General features: G+C 51.8%; 1 protein-coding gene across 5 annotated transcripts in view; it reads right to left on the bottom strand.

The window, feature by feature from the left end:
• Positions 1-27,273, bottom strand: part of LOC121293109 (F-actin-monooxygenase MICAL2-like) — a 590,417-nt gene that overhangs the window by 66,095 nt on the left and 497,049 nt on the right. For 3 of the 5 annotated variants that reach the window (XM_041215769.1, XM_041215771.1, XM_041215770.1), the window contains one exon: positions 24,819-24,881. The exons of the other annotated variants lie outside the window; for them this stretch is intronic. In XM_041215769.1, the coding sequence (XP_041071703.1) occupies positions 24,819-24,881 (63 nt within the window). The remainder of the gene's footprint in view (positions 1-24,818; positions 24,882-27,273) is intronic. 5 annotated transcript variants of the gene reach the window in all.

Below are 27,273 nucleotides of genomic sequence, written 5' to 3'. Positions count from 1 at the left end.
TCTCTCTTTCCCCGTCTCTCTCGCTCTCTCTCTCTTTCCCCGTCTGTCTCTCCCTTTCCCTTCTCTCTCTTTTCCCTTCTCTCTCTCTCTCTTTTCCCTTCTATCTCTCTCTCTTTTCCCTTCTCTCTCTCTCTCTTTCCCCGTCTCTCTCTCTCTTTCCCCGTCTCTCTCTCTCTCTTTCCCCATCTGTCTCTCTCTCTCTTTCTCTCTTTCCCCGTCTGTCTCTCCCTTTCCCTTCTCTCTCTCTCTTTTCCCTTCTCTCTCTCTCTCTTTTCCCTTCTATCTCTCTCTCTTTTCCCTTCTCTCTCTCTCTCTTTCCCCTTCTCTCTCTCTCTTTCCCCGTCTCTCTCTGTCTCTCTTTCCCCGTCTCTCTCTCTCTCTTTCTCCGTCTCTCTCTCTCTTTCCCTGTCTCTCTCTCTCTCTCTCTTTCCCTGTCTCTCTCTCTCTCCCCGTCTCTCTCTCTCTCTTTCCCCATCTCTCTCTCTCTTTCCCCGTCTCGCTCACTCTCTTTCCCCGTCTCTCTCTCTCTCTCTCTTTCCCCGTCTCTCTCTCTCTCTTTCCCCGTCTCTCTCTCTCTCTCTTTCCCCGTCTCTCTCTCTCTTTCCCCGTCTTGCTCTCTCTCTTTCCCCGTCTCTCTCTCTCTCTTTCCCCGTCTCTCTCTCTCTTTCCCCGTCTCTCTCTCTCTCTCTCTTTCACCGTCGCTCTCCCTCTTTCCCCGTCTCTCTCTCTCGCTCTCTTTCCTCGTCTCTCTCACTCTCTCTTTCCCCGTCTCTCTCTCTCTCTTTCCCCGTCTCTCTCTCTCTTTCCCCGTCTCTCTCTCTCTTTCGCCGTCTCTCTCTCTCTTTCGTCGTCTCTCTCTCTCTCTCTCCCCGTCTCTATCTCTCTTTCCCCATCTCTCTGTCTCTTTCCCGAACTCTCTCTCTCTTTCCCCGTCTCTCTCTCTTTCCCCGTCTCTCTCTCTCTCTCTTTCCCGTCTCTCTCTCTCTCTTTCCCGTCTCTCTCTCTCTCTCTTTCCCCGTCTCTCTCTTTCTCTTTCCCCGTCTCTCTCTCTCTCTCTCTTTCCCTGTCTCTCTCTCTCTGTTTCCCCGTCGCTCTCTCTCTTGTCCCGTGTCTCTCTTTTCCCTTCTCTCTCTCTCTTTTCCCTTCTCTCTCTCTCCCTTTCTCCGACTCTCTCTCTCTCGTTCCGTCTCTCTCTCTCTCTTTCCCCGTCTCTCTCTCTTTCCCCGTCTCTCTCTCTTTCCCCGTCTCTCTCGCTCTCTCTCTCTTTCCCCGCCTCTCTCGCTCTCTCTCTCTTTCCCCGCCTCGCTCGCTCTCTCTCTCTTTCCCCGGCTCTCTCGCACTCTCTCTCTTTCCCCGGCTCTCTCGCACTCTTTCCCCATCTCTCTCTCGTTCCCCATCTCTATCTCCTGGTCTCTCTCTCTCGCCCCACCTCTCTCTCCCCGTCTCTCTGTCTCTCTTTCCCCATTTCTCTCTGTCTCTTTCCCCGTCTCTCTCTCTCCATCTTTCCCCGTCATTCTCTTTCCCTGTCTCTCTCTCTCTCTCTCTCTCCTCTTCTCTCTCTATCTCTCTCTCTTTCCCCATCACTCACTCTCTGTTTCCACGTCTCTCTCTCTCTCTCTTACCCCATTTGTCTCTCTCTTTTCCCTTCCCTCTCTCTTTACCCTTCTCTCTGTCTCTCTCTTTCCCCGTCTCTCTCTCTCTCTTTCCTCATCTCTCTCTCTCTCTTTCCCCGTCTCTCTCTCTCTCTCTCTTTCCCCGTCTCTCTCTCTCTCTCTCTTTCCCCATCTCTCTCTCTCTTTCCCCGTCTTTCTCTCCCTCTTTCCCCAAATCTCTCTCTCTTTCCCCTTCTCTCTCTCTCTTTCTCTCTTTCACCATCTCTCTCTTTTTCCGTCTCTCTCTCCCTCTCTCTTTCCCCATCTCTCTCTCTTTCCCCGTCTGTTTCTCTCTCTCTCTTTCCCCGTCTGTCTCTCTCTCTCTCTCTTTCCCCATCTGTCTCTCTCTCTCTCTCTCTTTGTCCCCATCAGTCTCTCTCTCTCTCTCCCCGTCTGTCACTCTCTCCCTCTTTCCCCGTCCTTCTCTCTCTCCCTTTCCCCGTCTCTCTCTCTCTTTCCACGTCTCTCTCTCTCTTTCCTCATCTCCCTCTCTCTCTCTCTCTCTCTTTCCCCGTCTGTCACTCTCTCCCTCTTTCCCCGTCCTTCTCTCTCCCTTTCCCCGTCTCTCTCTCTCTTTCCACGTCTCTCTCTCTCTTTCCTCGTCTCCCTCTCTCTTTCCTCGTCTCCCTCTCTCTCTCTTTCCCCGTCTCTCTCTCTCTCTCTTTCCCCGTCTCTCTCTCTCTCTCTCTCTCTTTCCCCGTCTCTCTCTATCTCTCTCTCTCTTTCCCCGTCTCTCTCTCTCTTTCCCCGTCTCTCTCTCTCTCTTTCCCCGTCTCTCTCTCTCTATTTCCCCGTCTCTCTCTTTCCCCGTCTCTCTCTCTTTCCCCGTCTCTCTCTCTCTCTTTCCCCGTCTCTCTCTCTCTCTTACCCCGTCTGTCTCTCTCTCTATTTCCCCGTCTCTCTCGCTCTCTCTCTTTCCCCGACTCTCTCTCTCTCTCTCTTTCCCCATCTCTCTCTCTCTTTCCCCGTCTTTCTCTCCCTCTTTCCCCAAATCTCTCTCTCTTTCCCCTTCTCTCTCTCTCTTTCTCTCTTTCACCATCTCTCTCTTTTTCCGTCTCTCTCTCCCTCTCTCTTTCCCCATCTCTCTCTCTTTCCCCGTCTGTTTCTCTCTCTCTCTTTCCCCGTCTGTCTCTCTCTCTCTCTCTTTCCCCATCTGTCTCTCTCTCTCTCTCTCTTTGTCCCCATCAGTCTCTCTCTCTCTTTCCCCGTCTGTCACTCTCTCCCTCTTTCCCCGTCCTTCTCTCTCTCCCTTTCCCCGTCTCTCTCTCTCTTTCCACGTCTCTCTCTCTCTTTCCTCATCTCCCTCTCTCTCTCTCTCTCTTTCCCCGTCTGTCACTCTCTCCCTCTTTCCCCGTCCTTCTCTCTCTCCCTTTCCCCGTCTCTCTCTCTCTTTCCACGTCTCTCTCTCTCTTTCCTCGTCTCCCTCTCTCTTTCCTCGTCTCCCTCTCTCTCTCTTTCCCCGTCTCTCTCTCTCTCTCTTTCCCCGTCTCTCTCTCTCTCTCTCTCTCTTTCCCCGTCTCTCTCTATCTCTCTCTCTCTTTCCCCGTCTCTCTCTCTCTTTCCCCGTCTCTCTCTCTCTCTTTCCCCGTCTCTCTCTCTCTATTTCCCCGTCTCTCTCTTTCCCCGTCTCTCTCTCTTTCCCCGTCTCTCTCTCTCTCTTTCCCCGTCTCTCTCTCTCTCTTACCCCGTCTGTCTCTCTCTCTATTTCCCCGTCTCTCTCGCTCTCTCTCTCTTTCCCCGTCTCTCTCGCTATCTCTCTTTCCCCGTCTCTCTCTCTCTTTCCCCGTCTCTCTCTCTTTCCCCATCTCTCTCTCTCTCTTTCCCCGTCTCTCTCTCTCTTTCCCCGTCTCTCTCTCTCTCTCTTCCGCCGTCTCTCTCTCTCTTTCCCCGTCTCGCTCTCTCTTTCCCCGTCTCTCTCTCTCTTTCCCCGTCTCTCTCTCTCTTTCTCCGTCTCTCTCTCTCTTTCTTTCTCCGTCTCTCTCTCTCTATTTCTTTCTCCGTCTCTCTCTCTCTCTCTTTTCCCGTCTCTCTCTCTCTCTCTTTTCCCGTCTCTCTCTCTCTTCCTGTCTGTCTCTCTTTCGCTCTTTCCCCGTCTGTCTCTCTCTCGCTCTTTCCCCGTCTGTCTCTCTCTCTCCCTCTCCCCGTCTCTCTCTCTCTATCTTTCCCCGTCTCTCACACTCTCTCTTTCCCCGTCTCTCTCTCTCTTTACCCGTCTCTCTCTCTCTTTCCCCGTCTCTCTCTATCTCTTTCCCCGTCTCTCTCTATCTCTTTCCCCGTCTCTCTCTATCTCTTTCCCCGTCTCTCTCTATCTCTTTCCCCGTCTTGCTCTCTCTCTTTCCCCGTCTCTCTCTCTCTTTTCCCGTCTCTCTCTCTCTCTCTTTCCCCGTCTCTCTCTCCCTCTGTTTCCCCGTCTCTCTATCTCACTTTCCCCGTCGCGCTCTCTCTTTCCTGTCTGTCTCTCTCTTTTCCCTTCTCTCTCTCTCTCCTTCCCCGTCTCTTTCTCTCTCTCACTTTCCCCGTCTGTCTCTCTCTCTCTCTTTGTCCCCATCAGTCTCTCTCTCTCTTTCCCCGTCTGTCACTCTCTCCCTCTTTCCCCGTCCTTCTCTCTCTCCCTTTCCCCGTCTCTCTCTCTCTTTCCACGTCTCTCTCTATCTCTCTCTCTCTTTCCCCGTGTCTCTCTCTCTCTTTCCCCGTGTCTCTCTCTCTCTTTCCCCGTCTCTCTCTCTCTCTTTCCCCGTCTCTCTCTCTCTCATTCCCCGTCTCTCTCTCTCATTCCCCGTCTCTCTCTCTCATTCCCCGTCTCTCTCTCTCATTCCCCGTCTCTCTCTCTCATTCCCCGTCTCTCTCTCTCTCCTACCCCGTCTGTCACTCTCTCTCTCTATTTCCCCGTCTCTCTCGCTCTCTCTCTTTCCCCGTCTCTCTCTCTTTCCCCGTCTCTCTCTCTCTCTTTCCCCGTCTCTCTCTCTTTCCCCGTCTCTCTCTCTCTCTTTCCCCGTCTCTCTTTCTCCCTTTCCCCGTCTCTCTCTCTCTCTTCCGCCGTCTCTCTCTCTCTTTCCCCGTCTCGCTCTCTCTTTCCCCGTCTCTCTCTCTCTCCTTCCCCGTCTCTCTCTCTCTTTCCCCGCCTCCCACTCTCTCTCTTTCCCCGTCTGTCTCTCTCTCTCTATTTCCCCGTCTGTCTCTCTCTCTCTCTCCCTTTCCCCGTCTCTCTCTCTCTCTTTCCCCGTCTTTCTCTCTCTCTCTTTCCCCGTCTCTCTCTCTCTCTCTCTTTCCCTGTCTCTCTCTCTCTCTCTCCCCATCTCTCTGTCTCTTTCCCCATTTCTCTGTCTCTTTCCCCAACTCTATCTCTCTTTCCCCATCTCTCTCTCTTTCGCTGTCCCTCTCTCTCTCTTTTTCCCCGTCTCGCTCTCTCTTTCCCCGTCTCGCTCTCTCTTTCCCCGTCTCGCTCTCTCCCCATCTCTCTCTCGCTTTCTCCCCGTCTCTCCCTCTCTCTTTTCCAGTCTCTCGCTCTCTCTTTCCCCGTCTCTCTCTCTCTCTTTCCCCGTCTCTCTCTCTCTTTCCCCGTCTCTCTCTCTCTTTCCCCGTCACTCTCTCTCTCTTTCTCCGTCTGTCTCTCTCTTTCCCTTCTCCCTCTCTCTCTTTTCCCTTGTCTCTCTCTCTCTTTCCCCGTCTCTCTCTCTCTCTCTTTCCCCGTCTCTCTCTCTCTCTCTTTCCCCGTCTCTCTCTCTTTCCCCGTCTCTCTCTCTCTTTCCCCGTCTCTCTCTCTCTTTCCCCATCTGTCTCTGTTTCCCCGTCTCTCTCTCTCTCTTACCCCGTCTGTCTCTCTCTCTCTCTCTTTTTCCCCATCTGTCTCTCTCTCTCTTTCCCCGTCTCTCTCGCTCTCTCTCTCTTTCCCCGTCTCTCTCTCTTTCCCCGTCTCTCTCTCTCTCTCTCTTTCACCGTCGCTCTCCCTCTTTCCCCGTCTCTCTCTCTCGCTCTCTTTCCTCGTCTCTCTCACTCTCTCTTTCCCCGTCTCTCTCTCTCTCTTTCCCCGTCTCTCTCTCTCTTTCGCCGTCTCTCTCTCTCTTTCGTCGTCTCTCTCTCTCTCTCTCCCCGTCTCTATCTCTCTTTCCCCATCTCTCTGTCTCTTTCCCGAACTCTCTCTCTCTTTCCCCGTCTCTCTCTCTTTCCCCGTCTCTCTCTCTCTCTCTTTCCCGTCTCTCTCTCTCTCTTTCCCGTCTCTCTCTCTCTCTCTTTCCCCGTCTCTCTCTTTCTCTTTCCCCGTCTCTCTCTCTCTCTCTCTTTCCCTGTCTCTCTCTCTCTGTTTCCCCGTCGCTCTCTCTCTTGTCCCGTGTCTCTCTTTTCCCTTCTCTCTCTCTCTTTTCCCTTCTCTCTCTCTCCCTTTCTCCGACTCTCTCTCTCTCGTTCCGTCTCTCTCTCTCTCTTTCCCCGTCTCTCTCTCTTTCCCCGTCTCTCTCTCTTTCCCCGTCTCTCTCGCTCTCTCTCTCTTTCCCCGCCTCTCTCGCTCTCTCTCTCTTTCCCCGCCTCGCTCGCTCTCTCTCTCTTTCCCCGGCTCTCTCGCACTCTCTCTCTTTCCCCGGCTCTCTCGCACTCTTTCCCCATCTCTCTCTCGTTCCCCATCTCTATCTCCTGGTCTCTCTCTCTCGCCCCACCTCTCTCTCCCCGTCTCTCTGTCTCTCTTTCCCCATTTCTCTCTGTCTCTTTCCCCGTCTCTCTCTCTCCATCTTTCCCCGTCATTCTCTTTCCCTGTCTCTCTCTCTCTCTCTCTCTCCTCTTCTCTCTCTATCTCTCTCTCTTTCCCCATCACTCACTCTCTGTTTCCACGTCTCTCTCTCTCTCTCTTACCCCATTTGTCTCTCTCTTTTCCCTTCCCTCTCTCTTTACCCTTCTCTCTGTCTCTCTCTTTCCCCGTCTCTCTCTCTCTCTTTCCTCATCTCTCTCTCTCTCTTTCCCCGTCTCTCTCTCTCTCTCTCTTTCCCCGTCTCTCTCTCTCTCTCTCTTTCCCCATCTCTCTCTCTCTTTCCCCGTCTTTCTCTCCCTCTTTCCCCAAATCTCTCTCTCTTTCCCCTTCTCTCTCTCTCTTTCTCTCTTTCACCATCTCTCTCTTTTTCCGTCTCTCTCTCCCTCTCTCTTTCCCCATCTCTCTCTCTTTCCCCGTCTGTTTCTCTCTCTCTCTTTCCCCGTCTGTCTCTCTCTCTCTCTCTTTCCCCATCTGTCTCTCTCTCTCTCTCTCTTTGTCCCCATCAGTCTCTCTCTCTCTTTCCCCGTCTGTCACTCTCTCCCTCTTTCCCCCGTCCTTCTCTCTCTCCCTTTCCCCGTCTCTCTCTCTCTTTCCACGTCTCTCTCTCTCTTTCCTCATCTCCCTCTCTCTCTCTCTCTCTCTTTCCCCGTCTGTCACTCTCTCCCTCTTTCCCCGTCCTTCTCTCTCCCTTTCCCCGTCTCTCTCTCTCTTTCCACGTCTCTCTCTCTCTTTCCTCGTCTCCCTCTCTCTTTCCCCGTCTCTCTCTCTCTCTCTTCCCCGTCTCTCTCTCTCTCTCTTCCCCGTCTCTCTCTCTCTCTCTCTCTCTCTTCCCCGTCTCTCTCTGTCTCTCTCTCTCTCTTCCCCGTCTCTCTCTGTCTCTCTCTCTCTCTTCCCCGTCTCTCTCTCTTCCCCGTCTCTCTCTCTTCCCCGTCTCTCTCTCTTCCCCGTCTCTCTCTCTCTCTCTTCCCCGTCTCTCTCTCTCTCTTCCCCGTCTCTCTCTCTCTCTTCCCCGTCTCTCTCGCTCTCTCTCTTTCCCCGACTCTCTCTCTCTCTCTCTTTCCCCATCTCTCTCTCTCTTTCCCCGTCTTTCTCTCCCTCTTTCCCCAAATCTCTCTCTCTTTCCCCTTCTCTCTCTCTCTTTCTCTCTTTCACCATCTCTCTCTTTTTCCGTCTCTCTCTCCCTCTCTCTTTCCCCATCTCTCTCTCTTTCCCCGTCTGTTTCTCTCTCTCTCTTTCCCCGTCTGTCTCTCTCTCTCTCTCTTTCCCCATCTGTCTCTCTCTCTCTCTCTCTTTGTCCCCATCAGTCTCTCTCTCTCTTTCCCCGTCTGTCACTCTCTCCCTCTTTCCCCGTCCTTCTCTCTCTCCCTTTCCCCGTCTCTCTCTCTCTTTCCACGTCTCTCTCTCTCTTTCCTCATCTCCCTCTCTCTCTCTCTCTCTTTCCCCGTCTGTCACTCTCTCCCTCTTTCCCCGTCCTTCTCTCTCTCCCTTTCCCCGTCTCTCTCTCTCTTTCCACGTCTCTCTCTCTCTTTCCTCGTCTCCCTCTCTCTTTCCTCGTCTCCCTCTCTCTCTCTTTCCCCGTCTCTCTCTCTCTCTCTTTCCCCGTCTCTCTCTCTCTCTCTCTCTCTTTCCCCGTCTCTCTCTATCTCTCTCTCTCTTTCCCCGTCTCTCTCTCTCTTTCCCCGTCTCTCTCTCTCTCTTTCCCCGTCTCTCTCTCTCTATTTCCCCGTCTCTCTCTTTCCCCGTCTCTCTCTCTTTCCCCGTCTCTCTCTCTCTCTTTCCCCGTCTCTCTCTCTCTCTTACCCCGTCTGTCTCTCTCTCTATTTCCCCGTCTCTCTCGCTCTCTCTCTCTTTCCCCGTCTCTCTCGCTATCTCTCTTTCCCCGTCTCTCTCTCTCTTTCCCCGTCTCTCTCTCTTTCCCCATCTCTCTCTCTCTCTTTCCCCGTCTCTCTCTCTCTTTCCCCGTCTCTCTCTCTCTCTCTTCCGCCGTCTCTCTCTCTCTTTCCCCGTCTCGCTCTCTCTTTCCCCGTCTCTCTCTCTCTTTCCCCGTCTCTCTCTCTCTTTCCCCGTCTCTCTCTCTCTCTCTTTCCCCGTCTCTCTCTCTCTCTTTCCCCGTCTCTCTCTCTCTCTCTTTTCCCGTCTCTCTCTCTCTCTCTTTTCCCGTCTCTCTCTCTCTTCCTGTCTGTCTCTCTTTCGCTCTTTCCCCGTCTGTCTCTCTCTCGCTCTTTCCCCGTCTGTCTCTCTCTCTCCCTCTCCCCGTCTCTCTCTCTCTATCTTTCCCCGTCTCTCACACTCTCTCTTTCCCCGTCTCTCTCTCTCTTTACCCGTCTCTCTCTCTCTTTCCCCGTCTCTCTCTATCTCTTTCCCCGTCTCTCTCTATCTCTTTCCCCGTCTCTCTCTATCTCTTTCCCCGTCTCTCTCTATCTCTTTCCCCGTCTTGCTCTCTCTCTTTCCCCGTCTCTCTCTCTCTTTTCCCGTCTCTCTCTCTCTCTCTTTCCCCGTCTCTCTCTCCCTCTGTTTCCCCGTCTCTCTATCTCACTTTCCCCGTCGCGCTCTCTCTTTCCTGTCTGTCTCTCTCTTTTCCCTTCTCTCTCTCTCTCCTTCCCCGTCTCTTTCTCTCTCTCACTTTCCCCGTCTGTCTCTCTCTCTCTCTTTGTCCCCATCAGTCTCTCTCTCTCTTTCCCCGTCTGTCACTCTCTCCCTCTTTCCCCGTCCTTCTCTCTCTCCCTTTCCCCGTCTCTCTCTCTCTTTCCACGTCTCTCTCTATCTCTCTCTCTCTTTCCCCGTCTCTCTCTCTCTCTTTCCCCGTCTCTTTCTCTCTCTTTCCCCGTCTCTCTCTCTCTCTTTCCCCGTCTCTCTCTCTCTCTTTCCCCGTCTCTCTCTCACTTTCCCCGTCTCTCTCTCTTTCCCCGTCTTTCTCTCTCTTTCCCCGTCTCTCTCTCTCTCTTTCCCCGTCTCTCTCTCTCTCTTACCCCGTCTGTCACTCTCTCTCTCTATTTCCCCGTCTCTCTCGCTCTCTCTCTTTCCCCGTCTCTCTCTCTTTCCCCGTCTCTCTCTCTCTCTTTCCCCGTCTCTCTCTCTTTCCCCGTCTCTCTCTCTCTCTTTCCCCGTCTCTCTTTCTCCCTTTCCCCGTCTCTCTCTCTCTCTTCCGCCGTCTCTCTCTCTCTTTCCCCGTCTCGCTCTCTCTTTCCCCGTCTCTCTCTCTCTCCTTCCCCGTCTCTCTCTCTCTTTCCCCGCCTCCCACTCTCTCTCTTTCCCCGTCTGTCTCTCTCTCTCTATTTCCCCGTCTGTCTCTCTCTCTCTCTCCCTTTCCCCGTCTCTCTCTCTCTCTTTCCCCGTCTTTCTCTCTCTCTCTTTCCCCGTCTCTCTCTCTCTCTCTCTTTCCCTGTCTCTCTCTCTCTCTCCCCATCTCTCTGTCTCTTTCCCCATTTCTCTGTCTCTTTCCCCAACTCTATCTCTCTTTCCCCATCTCTCTCTCTTTCGCTGTCCCTCTCTCTCTCTTTTTCCCCGTCTCGCTCTCTCTTTCCCCGTCTCGCTCTCTCTTTCCCCGTCTCGCTCTCTCCCCATCTCTCTCTCGCTTTCTCCCCGTCTCTCCCTCTCTCTTTTCCAGTCTCTCGCTCTCTCTTTCCCCGTCTCTCTCTCTCTCTTTCCCCGTCTCTCTCTCTCTTTCCCCGTCTCTCTCTCTCTTTCCCCGTCACTCTCTCTCTCTTTCTCCGTCTGTCTCTCTCTTTCCCTTCTCCCTCTCTCTCTTTTCCCTTGTCTCTCTCTCTCTTTCCCCGTCTCTCTCTCTCTCTCTTTCCCCGTCTCTCTCTCTCTCTCTTTCCCCGTCTCTCTCTCTTTCCCCGTCTCTCTCTCTCTTTCCCCGTCTCTCTCTCTCTTTCCCCATCTGTCTCTGTTTCCCCGTCTCTCTCTCTCTCTTACCCCGTCTGTCTCTCTCTCTCTCTCTTTTTCCCCATCTGTCTCTCTCTCTCTTTCCCCGTCTCTCTCGCTCTCTCTCTCTTTCCCCGTCTGTCTCTCCCTTTCCCTTCTCTCTCTCTCTTTTCCCTTCTCTCTCTCTCTCTTTTCCCTTCTATCTCTCTCTCTTTTCCCTTCTCTCTCTCTCTCTTTCCCCGTCTCTCTCTCTCTTTCCCCGTCTCTCTCTCTCTTTCCCCATCTGTCTCTCTCTCTCTTTCTCTCTTTCCCCGTCTGTCTCTCCCTTTCCCTTCTCTCTCTCTCTTTTCCCTTCTCTCTCTCTCTCTTTTCCCTTCTATCTCTCTCTCTTTTCCCTTCTCTCTCTCTCTCTTTCCCCTTCTCTCTCTCTCTTTCCCCGTCTCTCTCTGTCTCTCTTTCCCCGTCTCTCTCTCTCTCTTTCTCCGTCTCTCTCTCTCTTTCCCTGTCTCTCTCTCTCTCTCTCTTTCCCCGTCTCTCTCTCTCTCTTTCCCTGTCTCTCTCTCTCTCCCCGTCTCTCTCTCTCTCTTTCCCCATCTCTCTCTCTCTTTCCCCGTCTCGCTCTCTCTCTTTCCCCGTCTCGCTCTCTCTCTTTCCCCGTCTCTCTCTCTCTCTTTCCCTGTCTCTCACTCTCTCTCTCTCTTTCTCCGTCTCTCTCTCTCTGTCCCCGTCTCTCTCTCTCTCTCTTTCCCCGTCTCTCTCTCTCTCTTTCCCTGTCTCTCTCTCTTTCCCCGTCTCTCTCTCTCTTTCCCCGTCTCTTTCTCTCTTTCCCCGTCTCTTTCTCTCTTTCCCCGTCTCTTTCTCTCTCTCTCTTTCCCCGTCTCTCTCTCTTTCCCCGTCACTTTCTCTTTCCGTGTCTCAATTTTCCCTTCTCTCTCTCTCTTTCCCCGTCTCTCACTCTCTCTCTCTCTTTCTCCATCTCTCTCTCTCTTTCCCCATCTCTCTCTCTCTCTTTCCCCGTCTCTCTCTCTCTCTCTTTCCCCGTCTCTCTCTCTCTCTCTCTTTCCCCGTCTCTCACTCTCTCTCTCTCTTTCTCCATCTCTCTCTCTCTTTCCCCATCTCTCTCTCTCTCTTTCCCCGTCTCTCTCTCTCTCTCTTTCCCCGTCTCTCTCTCTCTCTTTCCCCGTCTCTCTCTCTCTCTCTCTTTCCCCGTCTCTCACTCTCTCTCTCTCTCTTTCTCCAACTCTCTCTCTCTTTCCCCGTCTCTCTCTCTCTCTTTCCCCGTCTCTCTCTCTCTCTCTTTCCCCGTCTCTCTCTCTCTCTCTTTCCCCGTCTCTCTCTCTCTCTTTCCCCGTCACTTTCTCTTTCCCCGTGTCTCAATTTTCCCTTCTCTCTCTCTCTTTCCCCGTCTCTCTCTCTCTCTTTCCCCATCTCTCTCTGTTTCCCCGTCTCTCTCTCTCTCTTACCCCGTCTGTCTCTCTCTCTCTCTTTTTCCCCATCCGTCTCTCTCTCTTTCCCCATCTGTCTCTCTCGCTCTCTCTCTTTCCCCGTCTCTCTCGCTCTCTCTCTCTTTCCCCGTCTCTTTCGCTCTCTCTCTCTTTCCCCGTCTCTTTCGCTCTCTCTCTCTTTCCCGGTCCCTCTCGCTCTTTCCCCGTCTCTCTCTGTTTCCCCGTCTCTCTCTCTCTCTCTCTTTTTCCCCATCCGTCTCTCTCTCTTTCCCCATCTGTCTCTCTCGCTCTCTCTCTTTCCCCGTCTCTCTCGCTCTCTCTCTCTTTCCCCGTCTCTTTCGCTCTCTCTCTCTTTCCCGGTCCCTCTCGCTCTTTCCCCGTCTCTCTCTCTTTCCCCGTCTCTCTCCCTCTCTCTCTTTCACCGTCTCTCTCTCTCTCTCTCTTTCCCCGTCTCTCACTCTCTCTCTCTCTTTCTCCATCTCTCTCTCTCTTTCCCCGTCTCTCTCTCTCTCTTTCCCCGTCTCTCTCTCTCTCTCTTTCCCCGTCTCTCTCTCTCTCTCTTTCCCCGTCTCTCTCTCTCTCTTTCCCCGTCTCTCACTCTCTCTCTCTCTCTTTCTCCAACTCTCTCTCTCTTTCCCCGTCTCTCTCTCTCTCTCTTTCCCCGTCTCTCTCTCTCTCTCTTTCCCCGTCTCTCTCTCTCTCTTTCCCCGTCACTTTCTCTTTCCCCGTGTCTCAATTTTCCCTTCTCTCTCTCTCTTTCCCCGTCTCTCTCTCTCTCTTTCCCCATCTCTCTCTGTTTCCCCGTCTCTCTCTCTCTCTCTTACCCCGTCTGTCTCTCTCTCTCTCTTTTTCCCCATCCGTCTCTCTCTCTTTCCCCATCTGTCTCTCTCGCTCTCTCTCTCTTTCCCTGTCTCTCTCGCTCTCTCTCCCTCTCTTTCCCCGTCTCTTTCGCTCTCTCTCTCTTTCCCGGTCCCTCTCGCTCTTTCCCCGTCTCTCTCTCTTTCCCCGTCTCTCTCTCTCTCTCTTTCCCCGTCTCTCTCTCTCTCTCTCTTTCCCCGTCTCTCTCTCTCTTTACCCGTCTCTCTCTCTCTTTACCCGTCTCTCTCTCCCTCTCTTTCCCCGTCTCTCTATCTCACTTTCCCGGTCGCACTCTCTCTTTCCCCATCTGTCTCTCTCTTTCCCTTCTCTCTCTCTCTCTCTTTTCCCTTCTCTCTCTCTCTCTTTCCCCGTCTCTCTCTCTCTCTCTCTTTCCCCGTCTCTCTCTCTCTCTTACCCCGCCTGTCTCTCTCTCTCTTTTTCCCCATCTGTCTCTCTCTCTTTCCCCGTCTCTCTCGGTCTCTCTCTCTTTCCCCGTTTCTCTCAGTCTCTCTCTCTTTCCCCGTTTCTCTCGCTCTCTCTCTCTTTCCCCGTTTCTCTCGCTCTCTCTCTCTTTCTCCATCTCTCTCGCTCTTTCCCCGTCTCTCTCTCTTTCCCCGTCTCTCTCTCTCTCTCTTTCCTCGTCTCTCTCTCTCTTTCCCCGTCTCTCCCTCTCTCTCTTTCCCCGTCTCTCCCTCTCTCTTTCCCCGTCTCTCTCTCTCTTCCGCCGTCTCTCCCTCTCTTTCCCCGTCTCTCTCTCTCCCACTCTTTCCCCGTCTCTCTCTCTATTTCCCCGTCTGTCTCTCTCTCTCTCTTTCCCCGTCTCTCTCTCTCTCTTTCCCCGTCTCTCTCTCTCTCTTTCCCCGTCTCTCTCTCTCTCTCTTTCCCTGTCTCTCTCTCTTTCCCCGTCTCGCTCTCTCTCTTTCCCCGTCTCTCTCTCTCTCTCTCTCTTTCCCCGTCTCTCTCTTTCCCAGTATCTCACTCTCTCTCTTTTTCTCCGTCTCTCTCTCTCTTTCCCCGTCTCTCTCTCTCTCTTTCTCCGTCTCTCTCTCTCTTTCCCTGTCTCTCTCTCTCTCTTTCTCCGTCTCTCTCTCTCTCTTTCTCCGTCTCTCTCTCTCTTTCCCTGTCTCTCTCTCTCTCTCTCTTTCCCCGTTTCTCTCTGTCTCTCTTTCCCCGTCTCTCTCTCTCTCTTTCTCCGTCTCTCTCTCTCTTTCCCCGTCTCTCTCTCTCTTTCCCCGTCTCTCTCTCTCTCTCTCTTTCCCCGTCTCTCTCTCTCTCTTTCCCTGTCTCTCTCTCTTTCCCCGTCTCTCTCTCTCTTTCCCCGTCTCTCTCTCTCTCTCTTTCCCCGTCTCGCTCTCTCTCTTTCCCCGTCTCTCTCTATCTCTTTCCCCGTCTCTCTCTCTCTCTTTCCCCGTCTCTCTCTCTTTCCCCGTCTCTCTCTCTCTCTTTCCCCGTCTCTCTCTCTTTCCCCGTCTCTCACTCTCTCTCTCTCTTTCTCCGTCTCTCTCTCTCTGTCCCCGTCTCTCTCTCTCTCTCTTTCCCCGTCTCTCTCTCTCTCTTTCCCCGTCTCGCTCTCTCTCTTTCCCCGTCTCTCTCTCTCTCTCTCTCTCTCTTTCCCCGTCTCTCTCTTTCCCCGTATCTCACTCTCTCTCTTTTTCTCCGTCTCTCTCTCTCTTTCCCCGTCTCTCTCTCTCTCTTTCTCCGTCTCTCTCTCTCTTTCCCTGTCTCTCTCTCTCTCTTTCTCCGTCTCTCTCTCTCTCTTTCTCCGTCTCTCTCTCTCTTTCCCTGTCTCTCTCTCTCTCTCTCTTTCCCCGTTTCTCTCTGTCTCTCTTTCCCCGTCTCTCTCTCTCTCTTTCTCCGTCTCTCTCTCTCTTTCCCCGTCTCTCTCTCTCTCTTTCCCTGTCTCTCTCTCTTTCCCCGTCTCTCTCTCTCTTTCCCCGTCTCTCTCTCTCTCTCTTTCCCCGTCTCGCTCTCTCTCTTTCCCCGTCTCTCTCTCTCTCTTTCCCCGTCTCTCTCTCTTTCCCCGTCTCTCTCTCTCTCTTTCCCCGTCTCTCTCTCTTTCCCCGTCTCTCACTCTCTCTCTCTCTTTCTCCGTCTCTCTCTCTCTGTCCCCGTCTCTCTCTCTCTCTCTTTCCCCGTCTCTCTCTCTCTCTTTCCCCGTCTTTCTCTCTCTCTTTCCCTGTCTCTCTCTCTTTCCCCGTCTCTCTCTCTCTTTCCCCATCTCTTTCCCCGTCTCTCTCTCTCTCTCTTACCCCGTCTGTCTCTCTCTCTCTTTTTCCCCATCTGTCTCTCTCTCTCTTTCCCCGTCTCTCTCGGTCTCTCTCTCTTTCCCCGTCTCTCTCTCACTCTTTCCCCGTCTCTCTCTCACTCTTACCCCGTCTCTCTCTCACTCTTTCCCCATCTCTCTCTCTCTCTTTCCCCGTCTCTCTCTCTCTTTCTCCGTCTCTCTCTCTTTCCCCATCTCTCTCTCTCTTTCCCCATCTCTCTCTCTCTCCCCCTCTCTCTATCCATCTTTCCCCGTCTCTCTCTCTCCCCTTCTCTCTCTCTCTCTTTCCCCGTCTCTCTCTCTCTTTCCCCGTCTCTCTCTCTCTCTCTTTCCCCATCTCTCTCTCTCTCTCTTTCCCCATCTCTCTCTCTCTTTCCCCATCTCTCTCTCTCTTTCCCCGTCTCTCTCTCTCTTTCCCCTTCTCTCTCTCTCTCCCCTTCTCTCTCTATCCATCTTTCCCCGTCTCTCTCTCTCCCCTTCTCTCTCTCTCTTTCCCCGTCTCTCTCTCTCTCTTTCCCCGTCTCTCTCTCTCTTTCCCCATCTCTCTCTCTCTTTCCCCATCTCTCTCTCTCTCCCCTTCTCTCTCTATCCATCTTTCCCCGTCTCACTCTCTCCCCTTCTCTCTCTCTATCTTTCCCCGTCTCTCTCGCTCTTTTCCCTTCTCTCTCTCTTTCCCCGTCTCTCTCTCTCTCTTACCCCGTCTGTCTCTCTCTCTCTTTTTCCCCATCTGTCTCTCTCTCTCTTTCCCCGTCTCTCTCGGTCTCTCTCTCTTTCCCCGTTTCTCTCAGTCTCTCTCTCTTTCCCCGTTTCTCTCGCTCTCTCTCTCTTTCCCCGTTTCTCTCGCTCTCTCTCTCTTTCCCCATCTCTCTCGCTCTTTCCCCGTCTCTCTCTCACTCTTTCCCCGTCTCTCTCTCACTCTTTCCCCGTCTCTCTCTCACTCTTACCCCGTCTCTCTCTCACTCTTACCCCGTCTCTCTCTCACTCTTTCCCCATCTCTCTCTCTCTCTTTCCCCGTCTCTCTCTCTCTTTCCCCGTCTCTCTCTCTTTCCCCATCTCTCTCGCTCTTTCCCCGTCTCTCTCTGTCTCTCTCTCTTTCCCCGTCTCTCTCTGTCTCTCTCTCTTTCCCCGTCTCTCTCTCTCTCTCTTTCCTCGTCTCTCTCTCTCTCTCTTTCCTCGTCTCTCTCTCTCTCTCTTTCCTCGTCTCTCTCTCTCTCTCTTTCCCCGTCTCTCCCTCTCTCTCTCTTTCCCCGTCTCTCCCTCTCTCTCTCTTTCCCCGTCTCTCCCTCTCTCTCTCTTTCCCCGTCTCTCTCTCACTCTTTCCCCGTCTCTCTCTCTTACCCCGTCTCTCTCTCACTCTTACCCCGTCTCTCTCTCACTCTTTCCCCATCTCTCTCTCTCTCTTTCCCCGTCTCTCTCTCTCTTTCCCCGTCTCTCTCTCTTTCCCCATCTCTCTCTCTCTTTCCCCATCTCTCTCTCTCTCCCCTTCTCTCTCTATCCATCTTTCCCCGTCTCTCTCTCTCCCCTTCTCTCTCTCTTTCCCCGTCTCTCTCTCTCTTTCCCCGTCTCTCTCTCTCTCTCTTTCCCCATCTCTCTCTCTCTCTTTCCCCGTCTCTCTCTCTTTCCCCGTCTCTCTCTCTTTCCCCGTCTCTCTCTTTCCCCATCAATCTCTCTCTTTCCCCATCTCTCTCTCTCTCCCCTTCTCTCTTTATCCATCTTTCCCCATCTCTCTCTCTCCCCTTCTCTCTCTCTCTCTTTCCCCGTCTCTCTCTCTCTCTTTCCCCGTCTCTCTCTCTCTCTTTCCCCGTCTCTCTCTCTCTTTCCCCGTCTCTCTCTCTCTCTCTATTTCCCCGTCTGTCTCTCTCTCTCTTTCCCCGTCTCTTTCTCTCTTTCCCCGTCTCTTTCTCTCTTTCCCCGTCTCTTTCTCTCTCTCTCTTTCCCCGTCTCTCTCTCTTTCCCCGTCACTTTCTCTTTCCCCGTGTCTCAATTTTCCCTTCTCTCTCTCTCTTTCCCCGTCTCTCTCTCTCTCTTTCCCCATCTCTCTCTGTTTCCCCGTCTCTCTCTCTCTTACCCCGTCTGTCTCTCTCTCTTTTTCCCCATCCGTCTCTCTCTCTTTCCCCATCTGTCTCTCTCGCTCTCTCTCTCTTTCCCCGTCTCTCTCGCTCTCTCTCTCTTTCCCCGTCTCTTTCGCTCTCTCTCTCTTTCCCGGTCCCTCTCGCTCTTTCCCCGTCTCTCTCTCTTTCCCCGTCTCTCTCTCTCTCTCTCTTTCCCCGTCTCACTCTCTCTCTCTCTTTCCCCGTCTCTCACTCTCTCTCTCTCTTTCTCCATCTCTCTCTCTTTCCCCATCTCTCTCTCTCTCTTTCCCCGTCTCTCTCTCTCTCTTTCCCCGTCTCTCTCTCTCTCTTTCCCCGTCTCTCACTCTCTCTTTCCCCGTCTCTCACTCTCTCTCTCTCTTTCTCCAACTCTCTCTCTCTTTCCCCGTCTCTCTCTCTCTCTCTTTCCCCGTCTCTCTCTCTCTCTCTTTCCCAGTCTCTCTCTCTCTCTTTCCCCGTCTCTCTCTCTCTCTTTCCCCGTCTCTCTCTCTCTTTCCCCGTCTCTCTCTCTTTCCCCATCTCTCTCTCTCTTTCCCCATCTCTCTCTCTCTCCCCTTCTCTCTCTATCCATCTTTCCCCGTCTCTCTCTCTCCCCTTCTCTCTCTCTTTCCCCGTCTCTCTCTCTCTTTCCCCGTCTCTCTCTCTCTCTCTTTCCACATCTCTCTCTCTCTCTTTCCCCGTCTCTCTCTCTTTCCCCGTCTCTCTCTTTCCCCATCTCTCTCTCTCTTTCCCCATCTCTCTCTCTCTCCCCTTCTCTCTTTATCCATCTTTCCCCATCTCTCTCTCTCCCCTTCTCTCTCTCTCTTTCCCCGTCTCTCTCTCTCTCTTTCCCCGTCTCTCTCTCTCTCTTTCCCCGTCTCTCTCTCTCTCTCTTTCCCCGTCTCTCTCTCTCTTTCCCCGTCTCTCTCTCTCTCTCTATTTCCCCGTCTGTCTCTCTCTCTCTCTTTCCCCGTCTCTTTCTCTCTTTCCCCGTCTCTTTCTCTCTTTCCCCGTCTCTTTCTCTCTCTCTCTTTCCCCGTCTCTCTCTCTTTCCCCGTCTCACTCTCTCTCTCTCTTTCCCCGTCTCTCACTCTCTCTCTCTCTTTCTCCATCTCTCTCTCTCTTTCCCCATCTCTCTCTCTCTCTTTCCCAGTTTCTCTCTCTCTCTTTCCCCGTCTCTCTCTCTCTCTTTCCCCGTCTCTCTCTCTCTCTTTCCCCGTCTCTCACTCTCTCTCTCTCTTTCTCCAACTCTCTCTCTCTTTCCCCGTCTCTCTCTCTCTCTCTTTCCCCGTCTCTCTCTCTCTTTCCCCGTCTCTCTCTCTCTCTCTTTCCCAGTCTCTCTCTCTCTCTTTCCCCGTCTCTCTCTCTCTCTTTCCCCGTCACTTTCTCTTTCCCCGTGTCTCAATTTTCCCTTCTCTCTCTCTCTTTCCCCGTCTCTCTCTCTCTCTTTCCCCATCTCTCTCTGTTTCCCCGTCTCTCTCTCTCTCTTACCCCGTCTGTCTCTCTCTCTCTCTTTTTCCCCATCCGTCTCTCTCTCTTTCCCCATCTGTCTCTCTCGCTCTCTCTCTTTCCCCGTCTCTCTCGCTCTCTCTCTCTTTCCCCGTCTCTTTCGCTCTCTCTCTCTTTCCCGGTCCCTCTCGCTCTTTCCCCGTCTCTCTCTCTTTCCCCGTCTCTCTCTCTCTCTCTCTTTCCCCGTCTCTCTCTCTCTCTCTCTTTCCCCGTCTCTCACTCTCTCTCTCTCTTTCTCCATCTCTCTCTCTCTTTCCCCGTCTCTCTCTCTCTCTTTCCCCGTCTCTCTCTCTCTCTTTCCCCGTCTCTCTCTCTCTTTCCCCGTCTCTCTCTCTCTCTTTCCCCGTCTCTCTCTCTCTCTCTCTTTCCCCGTCTCTCACTCTCTCTCTCTCTCTTTCTCCAACTCTCTCTCTCTTTCCTCGTCTCTCTCTCTCTCTCTTTCCCCATCTCTCTCTCTCTTTCCCCGTCTCTCTCTCTCTCTCTTTCCCCGTCTCTCTCTCTCTCTTTCCCCGTCACTTTCTCTTTCCCCGTGTCTCAATTTTCCCTTCTCTCTCTCTCTTTCCCCGTCTCTCTCTCTCTCTTTCCCCATCTCTCTGTTTCCCCGTCTCTCTCTCTCTCTTACCCCGTCTGTCTCTCTCTCTCTCTTTTTCCCCATCCGTCTCTCTCTCTTTCCCCATTTGTCTCTCTCGCTCTCTCTCTCTTTCCCTGTCTCTCTTGCTCTCTCTCCCTCTCTTTCCCCGTCTCTTTCGCTCTCTCTCTCTTTCCCGGTCCCTCTCGCTCTTTCCCCGTCTCTCGCTCTTTCTCCGTCTCTCTCTCTCTCTTTCCCCGTCTCTCTCTCTTCCGCCGTCTCTCCCTCTCTTTCCCCGTCTCTCTCTCTCCCACTCTTTCCCCGTCTCTCTCTATTTCCCCGTCTGTCTCTCTCTCTCTCTTTCCCCGTCTCTCTCTCTTTCCCCGTCTCTCTCTCTCTCTCTTTCCCTGTCTCTCTCTCTTTCCCCGTCTCGCTCTCTCTCTTTCCCCGTCTCTCTCTCTCTCTCTTTCCCCGTCCCTCTCTTTCCCCGTATCTCACTCTCTCTCTCTCTTTCTCCGTCTCTCTCCTTCCCCGTCTCTCTCTCTCTCTTTCTCCGTCTCTCTCTCTCTTTCCCTGTCTCTCTCTCTCTCTTTCTCCGTCTCTCTCTCTCTCTTTCCCTGTCTCTCTCTCTCTCTTTCCCCGTCTCTCTCTCTCTCTTTCCCCGTCTCTCTCTGTCTCTCTTTCCCCGTCTCTCTCTCTCTCTTTCTCCGTCTCTCTCTCTCTTTCCCTGTCTCTCTCTCTCTCTCTCTTTCCCCGTCTCTCTCTCTCTCTCTTTCCCTGTCTCTCTCTCTCTCCCCGTCTCTCTCTCTCTCTTTCCCCGTCTCTCTCTCTCTCTTTCCCCGTCTCTCTCTCTCTTTCCCCGTCTCGCTCTCTCTCTTTCCCCGTCTCGCTCTCTCTCTTTCCCCGTCTCTCTCTCTCTCTTTCCCTGTCTCTCACTCTCTCTCTCTCTTTCTCCGTCTCTCTCTCTCTGTCCCCGTCTCTCTCTCTCTCTTTCCCCGTCTCTCTCTCTCTCTTTCCCCATCTTTCTCTCTCTCTTTCCCTGTCTCTCTCTCTTTCCCCGTCTCTCTCTCTCTTTCCCCGTCTCTTTCTCTCTTTCCCCGTCTCTTTCTCTCTTTCCCCATCTCTTTCTCTCTCTCTCTTTCCCCGTCTCTCTCTCTTTCCCCGTCACTTTCTCTTTCCCCGTGTCTCAATTTTCCCTTCTCTCTCTCTCTTTCCCCGTCTCTCTCTCTCTCTTTCCCCATCTCTCTCTGCTTCCCCGTCTCTCTCTCTCTCTTACCCCGTCTGTCTCTCTCTCTCTTTTTCCCCATCCGTCTCTCTCTCTTTCCCCATCTGTCTCTCTCGCTCTCTCTCTCTTTCCCCGTCTCTCTCGCTCTCTCTCTCTTTCCCCGTCTCTTTCGCTCTCTCTCTCTTTCCCGGTCCCTCTCGCTCTTTCCCCGTCTCTCTCTCTTTCCCCGTCTCTCTCTCTCTCTCTCTTTCCCCGTCTCTCTCTCTCTCTCTCTTTCCCCGTCTCTCACTCTCTCTCTCTCTTTCTCCATCTCTCTCTCTCTTTCCCCGTCTCTCTCTCTCTCTCTTTCCCCGTCTCTCTCTCTCTCTTTCCCCGTCTCTCTCTCTCTCTCTCTTTCCCCGTCTCTCACTCTCTCTCTCTCTCTTTCTCCAACTCTCTCTCTCTTTCCCCGTCTCTCTCTCTCTCTCTTTCCCCGTCTCTCTCTCTCTCTCTTTCCCCGTCTCTCTCTCTCTCTTTCCCCGTCACTTTCTCTTTCCCCGTGTCTCAATTTTCCCTTCTCTCTCTCTCTTTCCCCGTCTCTCTCTCTCTCTTTCCCCATCTCTCTCTCTCTCTTTCCCCATCTCTCTCTGTTTCCCCGTCTCTCTCTCTCTCTTACCCCGTCTGTCTCTCTCTCTCTCTTTTTCCCCATCCGTCTCTCTCTCTTTCCCCATCTGTCTCTCTCGCTCTCTCTCTTTCCCCGTCTCTCTCGCTCTCTCTCTCTTTCCCCGTCTCTTTCGCTCTCTCTCTCTTTCCCGGTCCCTCTCGCTCTTTCCCCGTCTCTCTCTGTTTCCCCGTCTCTCTCTCTCTCTCTCTTTTTCCCCATCCGTCTCTCTCTCTTTCCCCATCTGTCTCTCTCGCTCTCTCTCTTTCCCCGTCTCTCTCGCTCTCTCTCTCTTTCCCCGTCTCTTTCGCTCTCTCTCTCTTTCCCCGTCTCTCTCTCTCTTTACCCGTCTCTCTCTCCCTCTCTTTCCCCGTCTCTCTATCTCACTTTCCCGGTCGCACTCTCTCTTTCCCCATCTGTCTCTCTCTTTCCCTTCTCTCTCTCTCTCTCTTTTCCCTTCTCTCTCTCTCTCTCTCTTTCCCCGTCTCTCTCTCTCTCTCTCTTTCCCCGTCTCTCTCTCTCTCTTTCCCTGTCTCTCTCTCTTTCCCCGTCTCTCTCTCTCTTTCCCCGTCTCTTTCCCCGTCTCTCTCTCTCTCTCTCTTACCCCGTCTGTCTCTCTCTCTCTTTTTCCCCATCTGTCTCTCTCTCTCTTTCCCCGTCTCTCTCGGTCTCTCTCTCTTTCCCCGTCTCTCTCTCACTCTTTCCCCGTCTCTCTCTCACTCTTACCCCGTCTCTCTCTCACTCTTTCCCCATCTCTCTCTCTCTCTTTCCCCGTCTCTCTCTCTCTTTCCCCGTCTCTCTCTCTTTCCCCATCTCTCTCTCTCTTTCCCCATCTCTCTCTCTCTCCCCTTCTCTCTCTATCCATCTTTCCCCGTCTCTCTCTCTCCCCTTCTCTCTCTCTCTCTTTCCCCGTCTCTCTCTCTCTTTCCCCGTCTCTCTCTCTCTCTTTCCCCTTCTCTCTCTCTCTCTCTTTCCCCATCTCGCTCTCTCTCTCTTTCCCCATCTCTCTCTCTCTTTCCCCGTCTCTCTCTCTCCCCTTCTCTCTCTATCCATCTTTCCCCGTCTCTCTCTCTCCCCTTCTCTCTCTCTCTTTCCCCGTCTCTCTCTCTCTCTTTCCCCGTCTCTCTCTCTCTTTCCCCATCTCTCTCTCTCTTTCCCATCTCTCTCTCTCTCCCCTTCTCTCTCTATCCATCTTTCCCCGTCTCACTCTCTCCCCTTCTCTCTCTCTATCTTTCCCCGTCTCTCTCGCTCTTTTCCCTTCTCTCTCTCTTTCCCCGTCTCTCTCTCTCTCTTTCCCCGTCTCTCTCTCTCTCTCTTTCCCCGTCTCTCTCTCTCTCTCTTTCCCCGTCTCTCTCTCTCTCTTACCCCGTCTGTCTCTCTCTCTCTCTTTTTCCCCGTCTGTCTCTCTCTCTCTCTTTCCCCGTTTCTCTCGCTCTCTCTCTCTTTCCCCGTCTCTCTCTGTCTCTCTCTTTCCCCGTCTCTCTCTGTCTCTCTCTTTCCCCCTCTCTCTCTCTTTCCCCGTCTCTCTCTCTCACTCTTTCCCCGTCTCTCTTTCACTCTTTCCCCATCTCTCTTTCCCCGTCTCTCTCTCACTCTTACCCCGTCTCTCTCTCACTCTTACCCCGTCTCTCTCTCACTCTTACCCCGTCTCTCTCTCACTCTTTCCCTTCTCTCTCTCTCTCTCTTTCCCCGTCTCTCTCTCTCTTTCCCCGTCTCTCTCTCTCTCTTTCCCCGTCACTCTCTCTTTCCCCGTCACTCTCTCTTTTCCCATCTCTCTCTCCCCTTCTCTCTCTATCCATCTTTCCCCGTCTCTCTCTCTCCCCTTCTCTCTCTCTCTTTCCCCGTCTCTCTCTCTCTCTTACCCCGTCTGTCTCTCTCTCTCTCTTTTTCCCCGTCTGTCTCTCTCTCTCTCTTTCCCCGTCTCTCTCGCTCTCTCTCTCTTTCCCCGTTTCTCTCGCTCTCTCTCTTTCCCCGTCTCTCTCTGTCTCTCTCTTTCCCCGTCTCTCTCTGTCTCTCTCTTTCCCCCTCTCTCTCTCTTTCCCCGTCTCTCTCTCTCACTCTTTCCCCGTCTCTCTTTCACTCTTTCCCCATCTCTCTTTCCCTGTCTCTCTCTCTCTCTTTTTCCCCGTCTGTCTCTCTCTCTCTCTTTCCCCGTCTCTCTCGCTCTCTCTCTTTCCCCGTTTCTTTCGCTCTCTCTCTCTTTCCCCGTCTCTCTCTGTCTCTCTCTTTCCCCGTCTCTCTGTCTCTCTCTTTCCCCGTCTCTCTCTCTTTCCCCGTCTCTCTTTCACTCTTTCCCCATCTCTCTCTCACTCTTACCCCGTCTCTCTCTCACTCTTTCCCTTCTCTCTCTCACTCTTTCCCCGTCTCTCTCTCTCTTTCCCCGTCTCTCTCTCTCTTTCCCCGTTTCTCTCTCTCTCTCTCTTTCCCCATCACTCTCTCTTTCCCCGTCACTCTCTCTTTCCCCATCTCTCTCTCTTTCCCCATCTCTCTCTCCCCTTCTCTCTCTATCCATCTTTCCCCGTCTCTCTCTCTCCCCTTCTCTCTCTCTCTTTCCCCGTCTCTCTCTCTCTTTCCCCGTCTCTCTCTCTCTCTCTCTTTCCCCGTCTCTCTCTCTTTCCCCATCTCTCTCTCCCCTTCTCTCTCTATCCATCTTTCCCCATCTCTCTCTCTCCCCATCTCTCTCTCTCTTTCCCCGTCTCTCTCTCTCTTTCCCCGTCTCTCTCTCTCTTTCCCCGTCTCTCTCTCTCTTTCCCCGTCTCTCTCTCTCTTTCCCCGTCTCTCTCTCTCTTTCCCCGTCTCTCTCTCTCTCTCCACGTCTCTCTCTCTCTCTTTCCCCGTCTCTCTCTCTCTTTCCCCGTCTCTCTCTCTCTCTCTCTTTCCCCGTCTTTCTCTCTCTCTCTTTCCCCGTCTCTCTCTCTCTCTTTCCCCGTCTCTCTCTCTCTTTTCCCGTCTCTCTCTCTCTTTCCCCGTCTCTCTCTCTCTTTCCCCGTCTCTCTCTCTCTCTTTCCCCATCTCTCTCTCTCTCTTTCCCCATCTCTCTCTCTCTCTTTCCCCGTCTCTCTCTCTCTTTCCCCGTCTCTCTCTCTCTCTTTCCCCGTCTCTCTAACTCTCTCTCTCTTTCCCCGTCTCTCTCTCTCTCTCTTTCCCTGTCTTTTTCCCGTCTCTCTCTTTTTCCCGTCTCTGTCTCTTTTTCCCGTCTCTCTCTTTCTCCCGTCTCTCTCTCTCTTTTCCCTGTCTCTCTCTCTCTTTCCCTGTATCTCTCTCTATCCTTCCCCGTCCCTCTCTCTCTTTCCCCGTCCCTCTCTCTATCTTTCCCATCTCTTTCTTTCTCTCTTTCCTGTCTCTCTCTCTCCCCCCGTGTCTCTCTCTCTTTTCCCATCTCTCTTTCTTTTCCATCTCCCTCTATTTCTTTCCCCGCCTCCCTCTCTCTTTCCCATTTCTATCACTCCCTCTCCCTGTCCCTCTCACTCCCTCTCCGCCTCTCTCTTAGTCTCCCTGTGCTTTTCACTCTCTCTCCCTGTGTCTGGTTGTCACAATGTCTCCAGTCTGTCACTCTCTGTCTGAGGTTGACTATCTCTCAGTCTTTCCCGTCTCTCACTCCAGTTACTGGTTTTATGCTGAGTTTTTCTCGATGTTTTCTGCATGAAGATCAGCTAGCAGATCAAGCCTTCTTCACATATTTACTGGCCCAGAAGTCAAACTGAAGATGTGGAGAGTGGGTAACCAAGCAAAGCAGCATTTTCCCAACCTGACACACTCTCCAAAGGTATCACTCTCTCTCCCTCACCCCACACCTGAATAATCCCTTCACTTTCTTTTCTTAATCCCAAGTCTAAGTGACCTCTGATTCTCTGTCTCAGCTCTCATTCTCCCAGAGCCCCATACAAGACAGGTTTGTCCCAGCAATGATGCTCTAAAGAGGTGCGACAGAAGCAGAAGAGAAGCAGCTTCATGCCCAGGCTTTCTTTAGAGAAGCAAAACTACCTCTAGACACGGAATCCAACCACGCTCGAACTGCTTCATTCCGAAATGGGGGAGCATCAGAGGCTACATTGAGGAAAAAAAATGAAAATAATGAATGATGAAATGTATGGGAGATGGTCCATGTGACTTGAAGGAAGGTGAAGTAATGTCTGACATTCTGGGTGTTTCACACTCGATAAATCCAAATCCAAAACTTGGCTCACAAGGGCTTCAGCAACAACAGTAAATGAGCACTCAGTACACACACATGTTGGAACCAATATTAACTGGGCACTTAAAGCATCACAATAGAAGCATAAGGAAAAGGGTACTCCACCTTCTTACTTTGCTGCCATTGCCCCTCGAATCCCTTTTAGACAACCCGTTAGCTTCCTTTTTGTCTCTGTCTCTGCCTTCTCTGAAGATTCCATCAGAGCTCTCAATGCTGCCTCATGAGCAGCATCTCCAACTGACCCCTCCTATTCTTGCACAGATCTTCCCACCAAACCCATTAGCAAGGGGCTGATCTGGCCAATCTCCTTCCCAACCAACTGACTGCTGACCCTGCAGATTCTGCCAGTGGATCAATGTTATGGCAGGTGGATGGTAAATGCCAACCTGTCCAAATCCCAGAGGGAAACTTGAAACAACTGTCACAACTATTTGCAATTTTTACCTATTTCAAGATGCAAACTTTGAATTCAGTAAAAAGGCTACCAAGTCCTACAGGTTTCTTACAAAACTAAATTAAACCTTTATTAAATAAAAAAAAAATTAAATACAAACATAGGTTTACAAATTACTACTATAATAACTATGATTAATCTAACTCCCAGTTACACCTCCCTTAAGGCAACAGTAAGAACACATTGATTTTCAAAGGCCCAGGCAAGTAACATGATACCCTGAACAGTTGAATTCAAAGTGAGTTTTCTCAGCTTCAGTTCCTTGCAGACAGCAGCTTGAGGCTTAGATGCTGGAGGCGTTTCACACTTGTGTTCGAACTTAGAATGCCTTCTGTTACACACATCCTTCACTCCTTTATACATAGTTTCCCCTTTGAATGCAAATTCCCATTGTTTCACTATGTCTTTGGACTTTACCACTCTAATACTAAAGATCTATCATAGTACCAATTTTACCAGTAATATTTGAGAAAAATAAACACTCTGTTTCTTAACTTCTCCTGGCTAGGTGAAATATTTCACCCCCCTCTTTTGAATTCAAGCTATTCTGGTTTTATTTAAAATATACTTCACATTCTAAAACTTCCCCCATGTTTACTACTGAACACTTCAAACCTAGCTACCTTCTGATATATCAAAGGCCAGCCTTTAATTCTATTAAGTAACAGACACACACACACACACACCACTATTACTCTACTTTACAATAAATTCTAATAACATTATGAAAATTATGATATCTTCCTGACAATCAGCGGTCACTGCCCCTCTCCACATCTCCATCCAGAATATCCGTTCACTTGTGAACAAGCCTCTTGCAATCCTTAGCTTATTGTGGATGATTACATCTACATCAAGGTCTTGACAGAAACCTGGCTCTGGGTGATGACACCTTCCCCCAGCTGAACCCTCCCTGTTTGACTGCAACTGCCACCACTTGCCTTGCCCAAGCTATTGTAACGGCAACGTGGTACTTAGAGCCAAATCACACCTTGGTTTGTCCTCTTATGCCCCTGGCGATTTGTCATTTTGATCATCTCAACTTGTTCCGCCCCCTCACCTCTCAGTGAAGATCCTTGTTTTTTTACCACCTGTTAGTTCTACATTAACTGTGTTTAGTTGTATGCATGTTGTGGGCAGTAACAGGGGAGGCATCTGAACACCCTGTAGGTGGACATCGACTAAAACTGCAGATATTGCGTTAGGAGGCATAAGCTCATAATATGGAACTCTGCAAATAAATAATCAAGTCTGTAAAGATTGGCTCCGGTTCTATCCTTCACCACCTGGCTTTCTAAAAGTAGCAGAAGCCTAGAGGTGAAGTTTGGAAGCTAGGATTTTCTTGGAGTCTGAATCATTTGACCAGTGGAAGAACGATGTAGATATGTGCACATGGGTTACAATTCTATCAACGAGAAAACAAGATGTGGCCTTTTTGTTGTCGATTCCCACCAGAAATAAAATCAGAAGTATTTTGTGTCTTTGAATGCCCATCAGTCAAATAGTGATGGAACTTTGGGCATTCACTTCGAGTTTCTGGGTGAAATTAACAAGAAAGATAGCCTGTTAAATGGCTATGAGACAGGGCCAGAATGTGGTTGATTTCAGAAAACAGACAGTCATTTCATGGGCTTATGGACATATCATAGACATACAAACATATGAAAGAGGAGAAGTGGGTCATTCAGCCCTTCGAGCCTGCTCCGCCATTCAATAAGATCATGGCTGATCTGTTTGTGTTCTGAATTCTACATTCCCATTTACCCCTGATAACTTTTTATTCCCTTGCT

Source organism: Carcharodon carcharias, chromosome 21 (assembly GCF_017639515.1).
Source record: "Carcharodon carcharias isolate sCarCar2 chromosome 21, sCarCar2.pri, whole genome shotgun sequence".
Taxonomy (NCBI): Eukaryota; Metazoa; Chordata; class Chondrichthyes; order Lamniformes; family Lamnidae; genus Carcharodon; species Carcharodon carcharias.
Note: the sequence above shows the minus strand (reverse complement) of the source record. Positions and strands in the feature narration are given on the sequence as shown.